The 12,618-nt window shown below is 41.1% G+C and overlaps 1 protein-coding gene across 2 annotated transcripts in view; it reads right to left on the bottom strand.

Moving 5' to 3' along the window:
• Positions 1 to 2,484: 2,484 nt before the first annotated feature.
• Positions 2,485 to 12,618, bottom strand: part of tbcd (tubulin folding cofactor D) — a 47,260-nt gene continuing 37,126 nt past the window's right edge. The window contains exons 32-39 of one of the 2 annotated variants that reach the window (XM_079521035.1): positions 12,392 to 12,530; positions 9,491 to 9,612; positions 7,339 to 7,416; positions 6,041 to 6,127; positions 5,525 to 5,612; positions 3,748 to 3,857; positions 3,121 to 3,205; positions 2,485 to 2,733 (exon numbers count right to left, since the gene is read on the bottom strand). In XM_079521035.1, the coding sequence (XP_079377161.1) occupies positions 2,731 to 2,733; positions 3,121 to 3,205; positions 3,748 to 3,857; positions 5,525 to 5,612; positions 6,041 to 6,127; positions 7,339 to 7,416; positions 9,491 to 9,612; positions 12,392 to 12,530 (712 nt within the window). In that variant the 3' untranslated portion in view covers positions 2,485 to 2,730. The remainder of the gene's footprint in view (positions 2,734 to 3,120; positions 3,206 to 3,747; positions 3,858 to 5,524; positions 5,613 to 6,040; positions 6,128 to 7,338; positions 7,417 to 9,490; positions 9,613 to 12,391; positions 12,531 to 12,618) is intronic. The other variant, XM_079521034.1, reaches the window with a different exon arrangement.

Below are 12,618 nucleotides of genomic sequence, written 5' to 3'. Positions count from 1 at the left end.
TGTGTTAAAAGATTTTTCAAATTATGTTAAAAAAATAGCAGATGTACAAGCTCTCAGTGCTGCACTAAAGTGACGAGCTGCGAGCTTGTATATCTGCTATTTTTAAGAATCACTGTTCTGAAGAGTAAAAGCATATGTTTTATCGTATTATAGCTATATACTCTATATAGCTTCTCTATATAGCTCTATACTCTATATAGAGAAACGGTTGGATGGCACTTACACCCGCCTTCTAATGAGAGCGCAAAATATGTCTTGGAAGAGCCACCCATCGACTAATCTAATATACGGCAACCTTCCCCGTGTTTCTTCACTAGTCTGATCCAGAAGAACACAGTTTGCCGGCCACTGCTGCTACAGAGCTGACAATGAGGTTCTATCTTCCCTTCTTCTCTGGAGTCCTGCCTCAAAGCAGACCAGAGGTAGAAAACTGTCGTTCCCTGACATCGCTAGGGACACATGCATCAGTAAGCAGGAACTGGGGATGGCAATGAAGGACCGGGAAGTCTGGCATGGCATTGTGAAATCCATGATCTCGACTGCGGTCGAAAAATGATGATATTATACAGGTAGCTCAAATCTAAATGACACAGAGGCTTTCTCTGGTTTTAACGGGTTAAAAGAGCCGAGTGCTCTCAATAGGATGGGTTAAATGCAGAGTACCCCAATAAAAAACAACTAAACCCTGGAATGACATAATGGATTCTTTGCAGAATTTTGGGCAAAAATAAACCATGCGGACATAGTGGCCAGATGATATCAAAGCTTCGACCGCACATTCAATTACACAATCTGATCAAATATACAAATGCAAAGCCCACAAGACAAAAATAACAGATTATTTTCCACGCCCTTATTTATTTTTTGCGAGGTTACATTTAAGGCAAGAGTTTGGGAAGTTTACAACGGAAAGTCCCCTTGGAAGTGAAAGTCCCCTAAAATTTCATTTCCACAGGAAAAAGCAAAACCTCATAGAATTAATCATAATAAAAAATGTAATGCAACAGAACAATGACTACTTGCCTCAGGGGTTTCTGCAATAACATGGTTAACCACCAAACCCCACCTAGGTCAAAACCATGTAACAATTGGACCGTTGTTGGAGTGAGGAATCCGAGTCGGAACCGAGAAAATAATGTGGACCTCATTGGTATCTAAGCTATTAAAACCGGGAAAGCATCCGTGTCATTTTACATTTGAGCTAATAGCACATTGGTTGGCTATTCAATGTAGATCTGCTATTTTTAGAAAAATCGTGAAAATGTGTGCATGTCTTTGAATATATGTTTTAAAGCGAACATTTCTAACTCAAATCTTTGCTTTCGTCCCTATAACAAAATACTTTCATGTTGGGAGTCTGCAGCCAAATACATAATGTTGGGAGTTCCTTGACATGAAAAACATTGAAACCACTGATATAGAATTAGAAACATATATTTTTCCAGAAAAAATGATTTTTAGAAGTAATTTGTAGAATCAGGTCTTTATGGGATAATATGATGTTCTGGCCCAAATGGTGACACAATGGCCACTGTCCTCTATTCCACAGTCTCCACTATCAGCCATGGGAATCCTCCAGCCTTTGGCACCTCCAATAACACCAAACAAAGTAGGTCTGCGTGGGACCCCAGGGCCCCAGTGACTATGTTTGGTGGTTATGCCAAATCTCCTAAATGGCAACCACTTCCCTGGAGAACACTTGGGCTATAGTTTCGGTTTCAACGATCTGTGTTGTTCTCGGTGCTGGTTACAACAGCCGCGACCAAAAAAAAAGGTAGCAATCTCTGCAAATACCCCCTCTTCCCCCAGAGAGAAACATTTCATAAGACTGCAAGCTGGCATTAATTTAAAGACCGCCTCACATACTGTAGTAAAATAAGGTAATTTAAGAGTTTTGAGTAGGAAGGAAGGATTTTGGGTTGCAATAATAAAACTGAGGGATTAACTTGCGGTAATGTGCATTTTAGGTCAGGTTGCAGAAACCTTGTACAATGTACAGGTTTGTCCAAAGTCATCCAAACCTTGTCAAAAGACTTTCAGGAAAGGAGAAAAACTAAAAGCGCCTGTGTTCCAATGGACCCACCAAAACCAGACATGACTTTCAAAAGGGTGTCCCTATTTTGGGCATGTCATTGTAGGTGAACATTTAATTATAAAGAGCAGATCTACTATACAAGGTCAGAACATCTTGCTACATTGATTTGCCTAGTTCCTATGTAGGCCAGTGCCCGGCAGGCACAGGTCTAGTTTATGAAAAATACAATGTTTCTGCCCAACAGCGAGAATACCGGTATGAAATGTTATCCTGTACTGTCTCTATAGTGTATATCATGTACTGTATGTACTGTACATACAACGCATTGTATACATACAGAGTCTATTATATGTAGGTCTTTAGTATTTTATGTGGGTTGGAGATAGTGTGTCCTTTACACAAGTACTGTATTCCAATGTACTATAGTACAGATGACAATAAAGTTGAACTTACTTAACTGAACTGATTTATTGTCAGGCCATGAAAAAGAATTATGTTAAATTGACAGATTGTAGTTTGATTCATTCATCCCCAGTTTAATCATGTTCCATGTTGTGTAGTAACAGCAATTAGGCAGACCAAGAGGGCCTCGGGGAGGGCTGCAGTCACCTTCCAGTCCTGTGCTTCACCGTCGCTCTTCCTCCTAGATGAGATGACGCCGTGTTTAGAACCAAAGAGTCCTAGTCGACGGGGCTCTACTGATAGAAGAGAAGTGATTAAGGTTATCTGAACGTGGCGAGGAAATAAAAGTACGTTACATTTGCTATGTATAATTACAGACAGAAATGCAATCAAGCCCTTTACTCTCCAAAATAGCTTATTGAAAGAAACTCCTTTAGTTAACTGCACTAACTTAACTCCCTCGTTAAGCGCTAATTGTCTAGAAAAGTGAATCAGGGCTCAAGAGTTCAGTAAGGGAGGCAAGCGCATGTGTCCAATAAGAAATATTGGACAAAACACAGAAGTTCACTTGTGTGTACAATAGTTAGCTCAAGGTTCCACAGAAATTCAATACACTTGTGTCATTAACCGTAAAACATGAAAATAAATAAATCAAATAAAAATAAAATCGGTTAAACAGTCACCTTGGCAATTACTTGGGGCCTGGTCACTCCCAGCCAATCGCAGAGCTGATTCCTGTGTGTCCGTACCGTCGCGATGTCACTCTCCCTGGAGGACACACCAAACAGGACAACCTTACTGTACTGTCCATAGTACACCGGTAGTCCAGTGGTGGAATACTTTTTTTTATTTTATTTTTATTTAACTTAAGTAAAGGAATCAATGCCACAACATAGAAATACTCAAGTCTGGTATTCAAAAGTTTGGGCATCATTCAAAATATACTTAAAAAGTACAAAGAGATAAAAGTACTCATTATGCAGAATGTCCCATTTCACAAGTTCAATATGTGTACAGATCTTTTGAAAATAGCAGATCCACCAGCTCACAATGTGTTGCATTGCGATACATTGTGAGCTTGTAGATCTGCTATTTTCAAATAGCCAAAGTATAAATAAGGCTACAGTGGTGAATGTATGTTTTTTAATCATAAACAATAAAAGTACAATATTTGCCTCTGAGAAGTATTGAAAATTGGAAATACTCCAGTAAAGATACCTGTACTTAGTTACTTTCCACCACTGCATACATCTATATTTAACAACAACATTTAGTCAGACAAAGCACTCCACTAAACTGTGCCCACTGACCAATTAGTGTCACTCAGCAGTGTCATGGCATCATCCAACACCTCTGGGTCGATGACATCATCATAAGTGAGCAGCATCTCATACATCTGGCTGGCTGCGGTCTTCCTGATCTACACATACAGAGAAACACACAGTCATTTAACCTGATCTACACATACAGAGAAACACACAGTCATTTAACCTGATCTACACATACAGAGAAACACACAGTCATTTAACCTGATCTACACATACAGAGAAACACACAGTCATTTAACCTGATCTACACATACAGAGAAACACACAGTCATTTAACCTGATCTACACATACAGAGAAACACACAGTCATTTAACCTGATCTACACATACAGAGAAACACACAGTCATTTAACCTGATCTACACATACAGAGAAACACACAGTCATTTAACCTGATCTACACATTTGTTAACCCCCCAACAGGATGGTCTTTCTGATCTACACATACAGAGAAACACACAGTCATTTAACCTGATCTACACATTTGTTAACCCCCCAACAGGATGGTCTTTCTGATCTACACACACTGAGAAATACAGCCATTTAACCCCCAACAGGATAAACATGGAATCAAACAGACCCCAACTCTGAAGAGGGTACAAATGGAACCAAAATGGCAAGATAAGGTCAATTGCATTCACAAAGTGCCTTTCAAAACAACAGTTACAAGGGTACTTGTAACAACAATAATAATAATAATAATAAATCATTATATAAAAAATAAAAGAACAGGAAATTAGTATGTTTAATACAGACTAAAACAATTGACCTTAAGTTACAAGATAAATCGCTTGCAAATAACTTTTTTTTAAAGAATCAACTGACTGCGATTTCCCCCCTTCACCAGGGTAAGGCAATTCCAAAGAGCAGGGGGTACAACTGCAAAGAGTCGGTCAAACTTAGTTTTGGGACAGTTAAAAGGCCATGATCAAAAGACTTGAGTGGTACCCATGAAGAAACACTTTGGATATACTTGAAATAAATGGCATAAATTGTTTTCATTTTCATTTTTTCAGCTCTCACAGTGTCCTGATAGTACAGTAATTCAGATACGTAAGTTGGAGCCAGCATGTGTTCGGTTCGGTCAGTCGGAAGCCAGTGTAAGACGGTAAGAACTGGTGTAATGTGTGATTTGCGTTGTGTGTTATTTAGGGTCCATCTGTACCCTCTTTGGAGTTAGCTAATCAATCTAATCAATTCAATCAATTATTCTTGGAAGAAAATAGCAGATCTACCACCTCACGCAATGAGACTAATTCATAATAATAATTTAAAAAAACAGAATGCGCTTCTTGATTATTCGATTCAATTGTAATGGATAGAATCATCGTTAAGACGCTAATCAATAGTTGCAGCCCTACTGCAAATGTTACTGTGACGAAAAGAGTTCCATGTTGAAAGAAGAGCATAATGAGATGTTCTGAGACAACATGGACCTTCCCAGCATTGAAGCATTCTGAAGAGCCTTTGATGTCTCCCATACTATGCTAAATACCCCAATGGGCACATCTTAAAGGTTTATAAGTTTTCACTGTTCTTTTTGAAAAGGCAATTTTTCTGTTTTGCATCAGAACAATAAATCCTCTGTTTCTTTATACAGCCGCCACAGAGCTGTCAAACAAGTCACGCATAAAATAAACTAGATTCAGACAATCTACCCGAACATGTCGACACAACGGGTTCAACACGAGAACTGTGGAGTCGTATTGTACTGTGTGTGGACCACACTGTTTCCAGCCCAAGATGGCAAGAAGACGTACCACGGGGAAGGGATGGCACAGCATCATCAGCAGCTGAAGCAGAACCTTCTTCCTCACCTCGCCCGGGAACTGGACCAACCCGCAGAAACTGAGACAACATGAGAGAGAGACGGCAGCAGAATCAACGGCAGCACCCCAGAACATCCTAGAACAGGTGTTCCCAGCTCATGATGACCCAAAAGAGGAAATATGGTGCCCTCCTGAGACCCAAACTAACAAAAATACACTAGTGTACTTTAGGTGTATTTTAGGCCTGTCAAAATTATTACAAAATCGCCTAATCGCAATAATTTGAGATAATCGCAAATCGGAAATAGAAGACCTACGTTTTAAACTTGTAGATCTGCTATTTCCACTATTCGTATAATTGTGTAAGTAATTTGTTATATCTGCCTACACACCTTTTGTTTACGGAGCCTAAAAGACAATTAATGGACAAGTAGGATGTCATAATGGTGACAGCCCTGGACTAGTACTAGTGTGTTTATATGATGAAGGCAGAGCAGAGACACTCACACGTCTATGCAGCAGCGTAGCTTCGCGAAGTCCTTGGACTTCTTGAACTCCTTGCAGAGCGCCAGCAGCTCCACACAGAACGGGTGACTTTGAGGAGACAGGAATAAGACAAACGTTGGGTTCTATGGCGAGCGTTGAGCTTTCATGCATGGTGAAACTGGTATACATAATGCACATTCTCTCTGAAGTAAGAGTCTTAGCTAACATGCAGATGAAGCAGGGAACCCGGCCCTCCACTACATATTGTATAAAATTGTGTTGCAGATCAAACGTTTTCATAGATTTCATAGATAGTTGGATGCATGCTAATGTGATTTTTTTGTGGATAATTACAGTCAATATCAAGAGCTGGAGTTAGCAGAGACTCAAATGTTGAGGTTCTCTCTGAGGGTAACAGAGATGGATAGGGATCAGGAATGAGTACACCCGAGGGACAGCGCATGTCAGATGTTTTGGCGATAAAGCCAAGTCAGAGAGGCCAGACTGAGATGGTTTGGACATGTACAGAGGAGGGATAGTGAGTATGGGTACATATTAGCGAGTATCGGTAGAAGGATGCTGTTGAAGACCCCTGATCTAAGGCTTCGCAAATCAGATTGGTTTCTCAACTGTCTCGACTGTCCACAACTCCACACTGCTATTTGCAAGAAGATCGCTCGCATTTGCTATGGCAACGACATTATGACATAGGTGTAAGTAAGCAATGCTTAAATTATACTGTGTTTGTAAGATGATGTCACTTGCCAAAAATAGCCGATCTGACATGTTTTGGGCTTGCAGATCAGCTATCTTCATCAAGCAACACTGTCGTACGACAAGCGTTGCGTTCGAGTGTCCAGACTGAGACGTTGTTAGAACTTTGATTTGCCTGTGGTTCAAATCTGACTGGCAAAAATCAGTTTCCAGGTGTTTTTATTGTGCTGTTCAGACTTAAATATAAAAATCACACTTGTGTGAACTGAGTGTTGAAACTATACTTGAATTATGATAGTTACTGTACTGTCGTCTGTACTGTACCGTATGGTGTATTATAATGTGTACTGTACTCAGAGTACTTTACTCTGTACTGTACTCACTGTACTGTTCTGTACAGTACTATTGTAAAGTTCAACAGCACCACTTGAAGGTAGGTCACCCAGCGGTATTGTAGCTGTTCATACTTCAAACAGACATACATAGGGACATAAGTGTAGGGACACACGCGGCCAGCCATTGGAACGGTGTGCACCGCTCAAAAAACAATTTGGTTCCAATCGCACAAAATTGGGATTTGGGCTGCCAGTCTGAACAATACTCACTCGTCCTGGGTTGTGAAGATCTCAAAGCAGCTATTAGCCAGCATCTGATCCAACATCTTCAGCAGAGGAATGGACACTCTATGGGAGAGGGGAGAAAATAAATAAACACTGCATTGCCTCACTTAGGTTTTGATTGATTGAATACTTTATTAACAGTGTGCAAAAAAGGGCACAGGAAAGTACAGTTCAATACAGGGTCTGCTAAGACGATTTAAGCCCAAGAAAGCATATTGGCTTATTTCCATTGGGGTCCTTTCGTGGAAAGTTCATGGACAGGTCATGGACAGTGTGGCCAGATTTTGCGAGAGAAACAAGCAACCAGGTCTATGACAACAAGCGAAAAAGATGCGACTGGGTCACACTTTCAACCTATGCATCAGCTTTTTGAAAATAGCCGATATACAAGCTCACAATGTGTAGTGGTGCGAGGCACTGTGAGCTTGTAGATCTGCTATTTTTGAAGAAACTTGAAAAAAGGGCAAAATGTGGAATATTTATGAAAAATCTGGTATGGGCTCCATGGAACAAAATACTTTCAGATGGAGGTCCGCAGACAAAATGAAATACATCTGCTGTCGGGAAGAAACCACCTAACTCCAAATTGTTAATTTTTCAGGAAATTAAAAAATAAAGAAACCCTTATATTTGTTAAACAATGCAATACTGCCTCATCAAAGTTGGTATTGTGACTTTATATATTGTCAATTACTTGCATGAGAGGGGGAGAGGTGGTGGAGTTAGCTGCTTTAGCAGACAGTTTGAGGGTGCAATGGAGTTAAGAGGTTTTGTCAGAAGCGCTTTTTAATACTTTTCATTGGTTCAATATTTTTTAACCAACACACAGCCGTAAATGTGTTCAATAGCATTGATTTATGAAAAGAAAATCAAAAATGGAGTTAGGTGGTTTCCTCCCGACAGCAACAATATTCATTTGGGGGTCCTTGACATGAAAATGGCTGAGAAACACTGGTTTAAACCATAATTAAAAACAGACTTGGTAGCAAGCCCCAAATAAGCACCCAAATAAACAACTAAGCGACTTTACAGGAAAAAAACAAAGTGGCTTATAATGAGCACACATGGCAACACACTGGTCATGGAGTAAGATGTCTGCTATGTTTATCTGCATGTTCACAAAGGCAACGTGAGCGGATATGACAGACAGGCACCTCAGAATACCGCTGCAAAGACACAATTCCAGAGGCCTGGTGAGGTCAGAGACGCTACCAGTCATCCAGAGGCCTGGTGAGGTCAGAGACGCTACCAGTCATCCAGAGGCCTGGTGAGGTCAGAGACGCTACCGGTCATCCAGAGGCCTGGTGAGGTCAGAGACGCTACCAGTCATCCAGAGGCCTGGTGAGGTCAGATACGCTACCAGTCATGTCGTGTAAATGACAATCCATGACTAATTCTCGAGAGTGTGTGGTAGATATTCTATATGAAAACACGGTTCCCTCTAGAACACACTGAAGTTCAAGTAGAATAAACCGTAACCCACTGCTATTCTTGGTTTTGGTATAGGCAACAAAATGGTTTTGGTTAAAACTGTCAGTGAATCTTACTGCTAATCGCTGAGGACCCGGGCCGTGACATATTGTATAAATACATCTTGTAAAATACTGTATCACAGTTGCAGGCATTTAAAATTACCATACCAGTCTAATTTTGACTTCTTGCCATTAGCAGATATTGCAGTTCTTCACAAGGGATCCCTAGGGGGTCCTCAGGGATACTGCAGGGGGGCCGCCAAATCTTTGTGTCATAGGGACTTTATTTAAAAAATGAATACATTAAGCAGGCGTTGTGAGCTTGTAGATCAGCTATTTTTTGGTGAAGGGGTTTGGTGTACAGGGAAAAAAGAGCAGAGCAAGCCATAGGTCAAGTTTAAAAAGTATTGAGGGTTTAAGTGTTTATATGTCTGAAAACACACATTTAACATGAATCCAATATGTAGTGGGGGTCCCTGCTTCAGCTAAGGGGTCCTTGGCCTGAAAAACCCCTGATGTAGTGTATCGTGTGTGTGTGTGTGTGTGTGTGTGTATATGTGTGTGTATATGTGTGTGTGTGTGTGTGTGTGTGTGTGTGTGTGTGTGTGTGTGTACGTGCGTGCGTGCGTGCGTGCGTGCGTGCGTGCGTGCGTGCGTGCGTGTACCTGTCATTGCGGATGTTGTCTCTGAAGATGCTCAGCAGTGTGTCTCCAAACTGTCCCAGAGCAGTGGGGTCCTGCTGGATGCCTTTCAGATGGTCAAACAGTGACTGGGAGGAAAATCGCACCTGAAGAAAGCAGAGCAGGAAAGTTATAACCACTTGATTTCAACATCATTTTGAAAAGCTCACAGCATGCCGTGACACGTTGTGAGCTTGTAGATCTGCCATTTCCAAACAGTTCAATAGCAGCGGGAGCAACCTAGAGGTTAGGGAAACAGATCTACGGACTGGAACCCCCATTGGTTTCATAGAAAAGCACACTGGGACACTGACACACACATTCAGTGATAGTAACACACAACACGAGTCAGACACAGATTCCGCCTCGACAACCTAAGCACGGTAAGAAGACACTATGCAGTTCTGAGAAATACAACCAGCAATATTGCACATTTGCACTTGAACATCAGAGTGATCAGTCAGTGAGATGTCGTAACGCGGTGGGAAGAAGACAAACTCATGACTGCTGTTGAAGGTGGGAGTTGAGGGTGCGAAGCAGGACTCAACACACAGTAAAATCATCAGTGATAATACATCTCCGATATTTGATTTACGTATTTGCATCTCTTGGGAGTTGTGCAGGTTGATTTGCAGGTGTACAGGTTAATTCATTTCTCACATTTTGTGTACACACGACACAGGTTGCATTCTCATATTAGAATGTGCGTGCGTGTGTGTGTGTGTGGGGGGGGGGGGGGGGGGGTGCGCACGCGGCCCATACACACTAGGACCGGTGTGACACCAATTGTTGTTTATGTCATGTGTAGATTCAAGCAACGCTATTTTTATTTGGAATGAGGTTGATTTTGCACTGCAACTAAAGGCATCAACCTGCATGAATGAAGAATTTGGGTAATACACCCCCCCCCCCCCCCCCCGAATGTGTAAAGAACTGGTCATTTCACACCAGGGATGCATTGTTTTGGCACAGTTTTCCCTTTCAACGCCCTGTCCTAACTTATGAGTCAACTCAGTCTCTGATGGTCTATCTGGGAAAGGCTGGGGGAGAATGAGGTGAAAACTAGAATAGAGCCAGATTGCCTCCTGGGGAATATATTTATAGCCTGTTGGCAGATGAGCTCAGCTTTTTGCAACCATTAGAGGCTTTTACCTTATTTTTCTTTATTATATCCACAAAAGCTAAAGTTTAAAAAAAGTTAATCGGCCACAAATCGTGCGTGGGCAAGGATATGGGATATGCTTTCACAGGTTTGAGTCTCACTAAAGGAGGAGAGACCAGTGTGGTGTAAAGTAACTAAGTACATTTTTTTTAAGTACAAATTTGAGGTACTTTTACTTTCTTAAATTATTTCCAATTTTCAATACTTACTTCTACTCCACATCTCAGAGGTTAAAAAAACTAGTTACTTTGTAGATTTTGTTTATCATTACAAAACATACATTAACCACTTTAGCCCTATACATTTCGGTGATTTGAAAATAGCCGATCTACAAGATCACAATGTGTCGTGATGCGACGCATTGTGAGCTTGTAGAACTGCTATTTTCAAAAGACCTTTAGACATTTTACATATTTGAGAACTTGTGAAACGGAACATTCTGGTTACTTTCCACTTCTGGTACTTTAAGTACAATTCCATACCAATACTTTAGTACGTTTTCTCCTAAAGCAAATTTTGAATTCCAGACTTATTTCTATATTGCAGTATTGATACTTTGGTACAGAATGTGAGTACCTTTTCCCCACCACTGACTAAGAAGGAGGAGAGACCACTGGTTGTCCCCCCTGTTCTGGGGCCTCCTCCAGGCTGCGTTCTTTAATGTAGAGTGACGGGAGCACAGCGGGGTCAGGAGTGGGAAGCTGCTGACATGCTCTTTAGAAGTGGCCATTCATCATCAATGCAAGTCACCGTTTCAGATGGGGAAACGCTGGCTTCAGATCCATTGGTTATGGATAAGCCCCTCAGTCTTTTGAAGTTTAACCCACGGACACCATATTGTTCACAAGGGGGAGTGGAGATAGGGTCAGAGTCGTGATTATACAACCTGATATGAGCGCGTGCTTTCAATAATTCTGAGAAAGTGAAGCTTTCTTGGGACAAAAAGTATATTTATGTGTAGAGCTTGGAATAGACTACACATGATAAACTCTGGCTCCACCTATTGGTTCAAACCCCAAAACAACAGTAAGCCTGGATAATTGTTAGCATTATTGCACTTGTTCTAGTATCACATTTTTGGGTAAAAGAAAAAAAAGAAAGAAATGTTATCCAAGGCAATAAACTATGAACATCAATTAAACCTAGGATAAATAAATCACTGCCGTACATGAAATCTGACCATTTCAGCCTCATTTAAGATTGTATTTCGACAAAAACATTTTGCAGTCCATAATTTATTGCTTTGGAACCCAAATAACAAAGACATTATTCAGTGTCAATATCACAGGAGAAAGGAAAGCTCATTATTATAATATCCGTTCTATCAGGCCCACCATAGATCCTGTTTGGGTTGGCATTATACCGGCAGTCCACAGTGGTCATTTCGTTGACGAAAACTATGAAGAAAAATGTCCGTCGACTACCTTTTTTCAATGACGAAAACGAAATTATTTTCAGCACGCACCCAAGTGTAAAACCAGCCATTGCGACACCTTCAGGCACGCCAAAATATATTTCTGTCGATAAATTCAACCGTAGATTTAGGCGACTAAAATCTTATAAACTAGACTAAAACCAAAACGACTATGACTAAACAAAAGGAAATTAAACATTTATTCAAAAAACTACATTCGAATTTGCAGCGGTCGTACCGTTGACTCTGTCATGCCTCCCACCGACACGGTGAGGCCCAGCAGGGAGTGTGTGTGTGTGTGCAGTCGTACCGTGGACTCTGTGATGCCTCCCACCGACACGGTGAGGCCCAGCAGGGCGTGGTACTGGTAACGAGGCAGTCTCAGCAGCTGGGTGATGTGGGGGAAGGCCTGAGACGGGGCGTTCCAGTTCAGACTGACGGACGTCTCACTTGAAGAAAAAAGAAAAAAGAAAAGAAAATCAAAGTTTATAAGTTGAAAGATGTGACTTTCTTACACCTTAATTGAAGATAACAAAG

This window comes from Electrona antarctica, assembly GCF_951216825.1.
Source record: "Electrona antarctica genome assembly, chromosome: 14".
Classification (NCBI taxonomy): Eukaryota; Metazoa; Chordata; class Actinopteri; order Myctophiformes; family Myctophidae; genus Electrona; species Electrona antarctica.
This window is presented reverse-complemented; position numbering and strand designations above follow the sequence as displayed.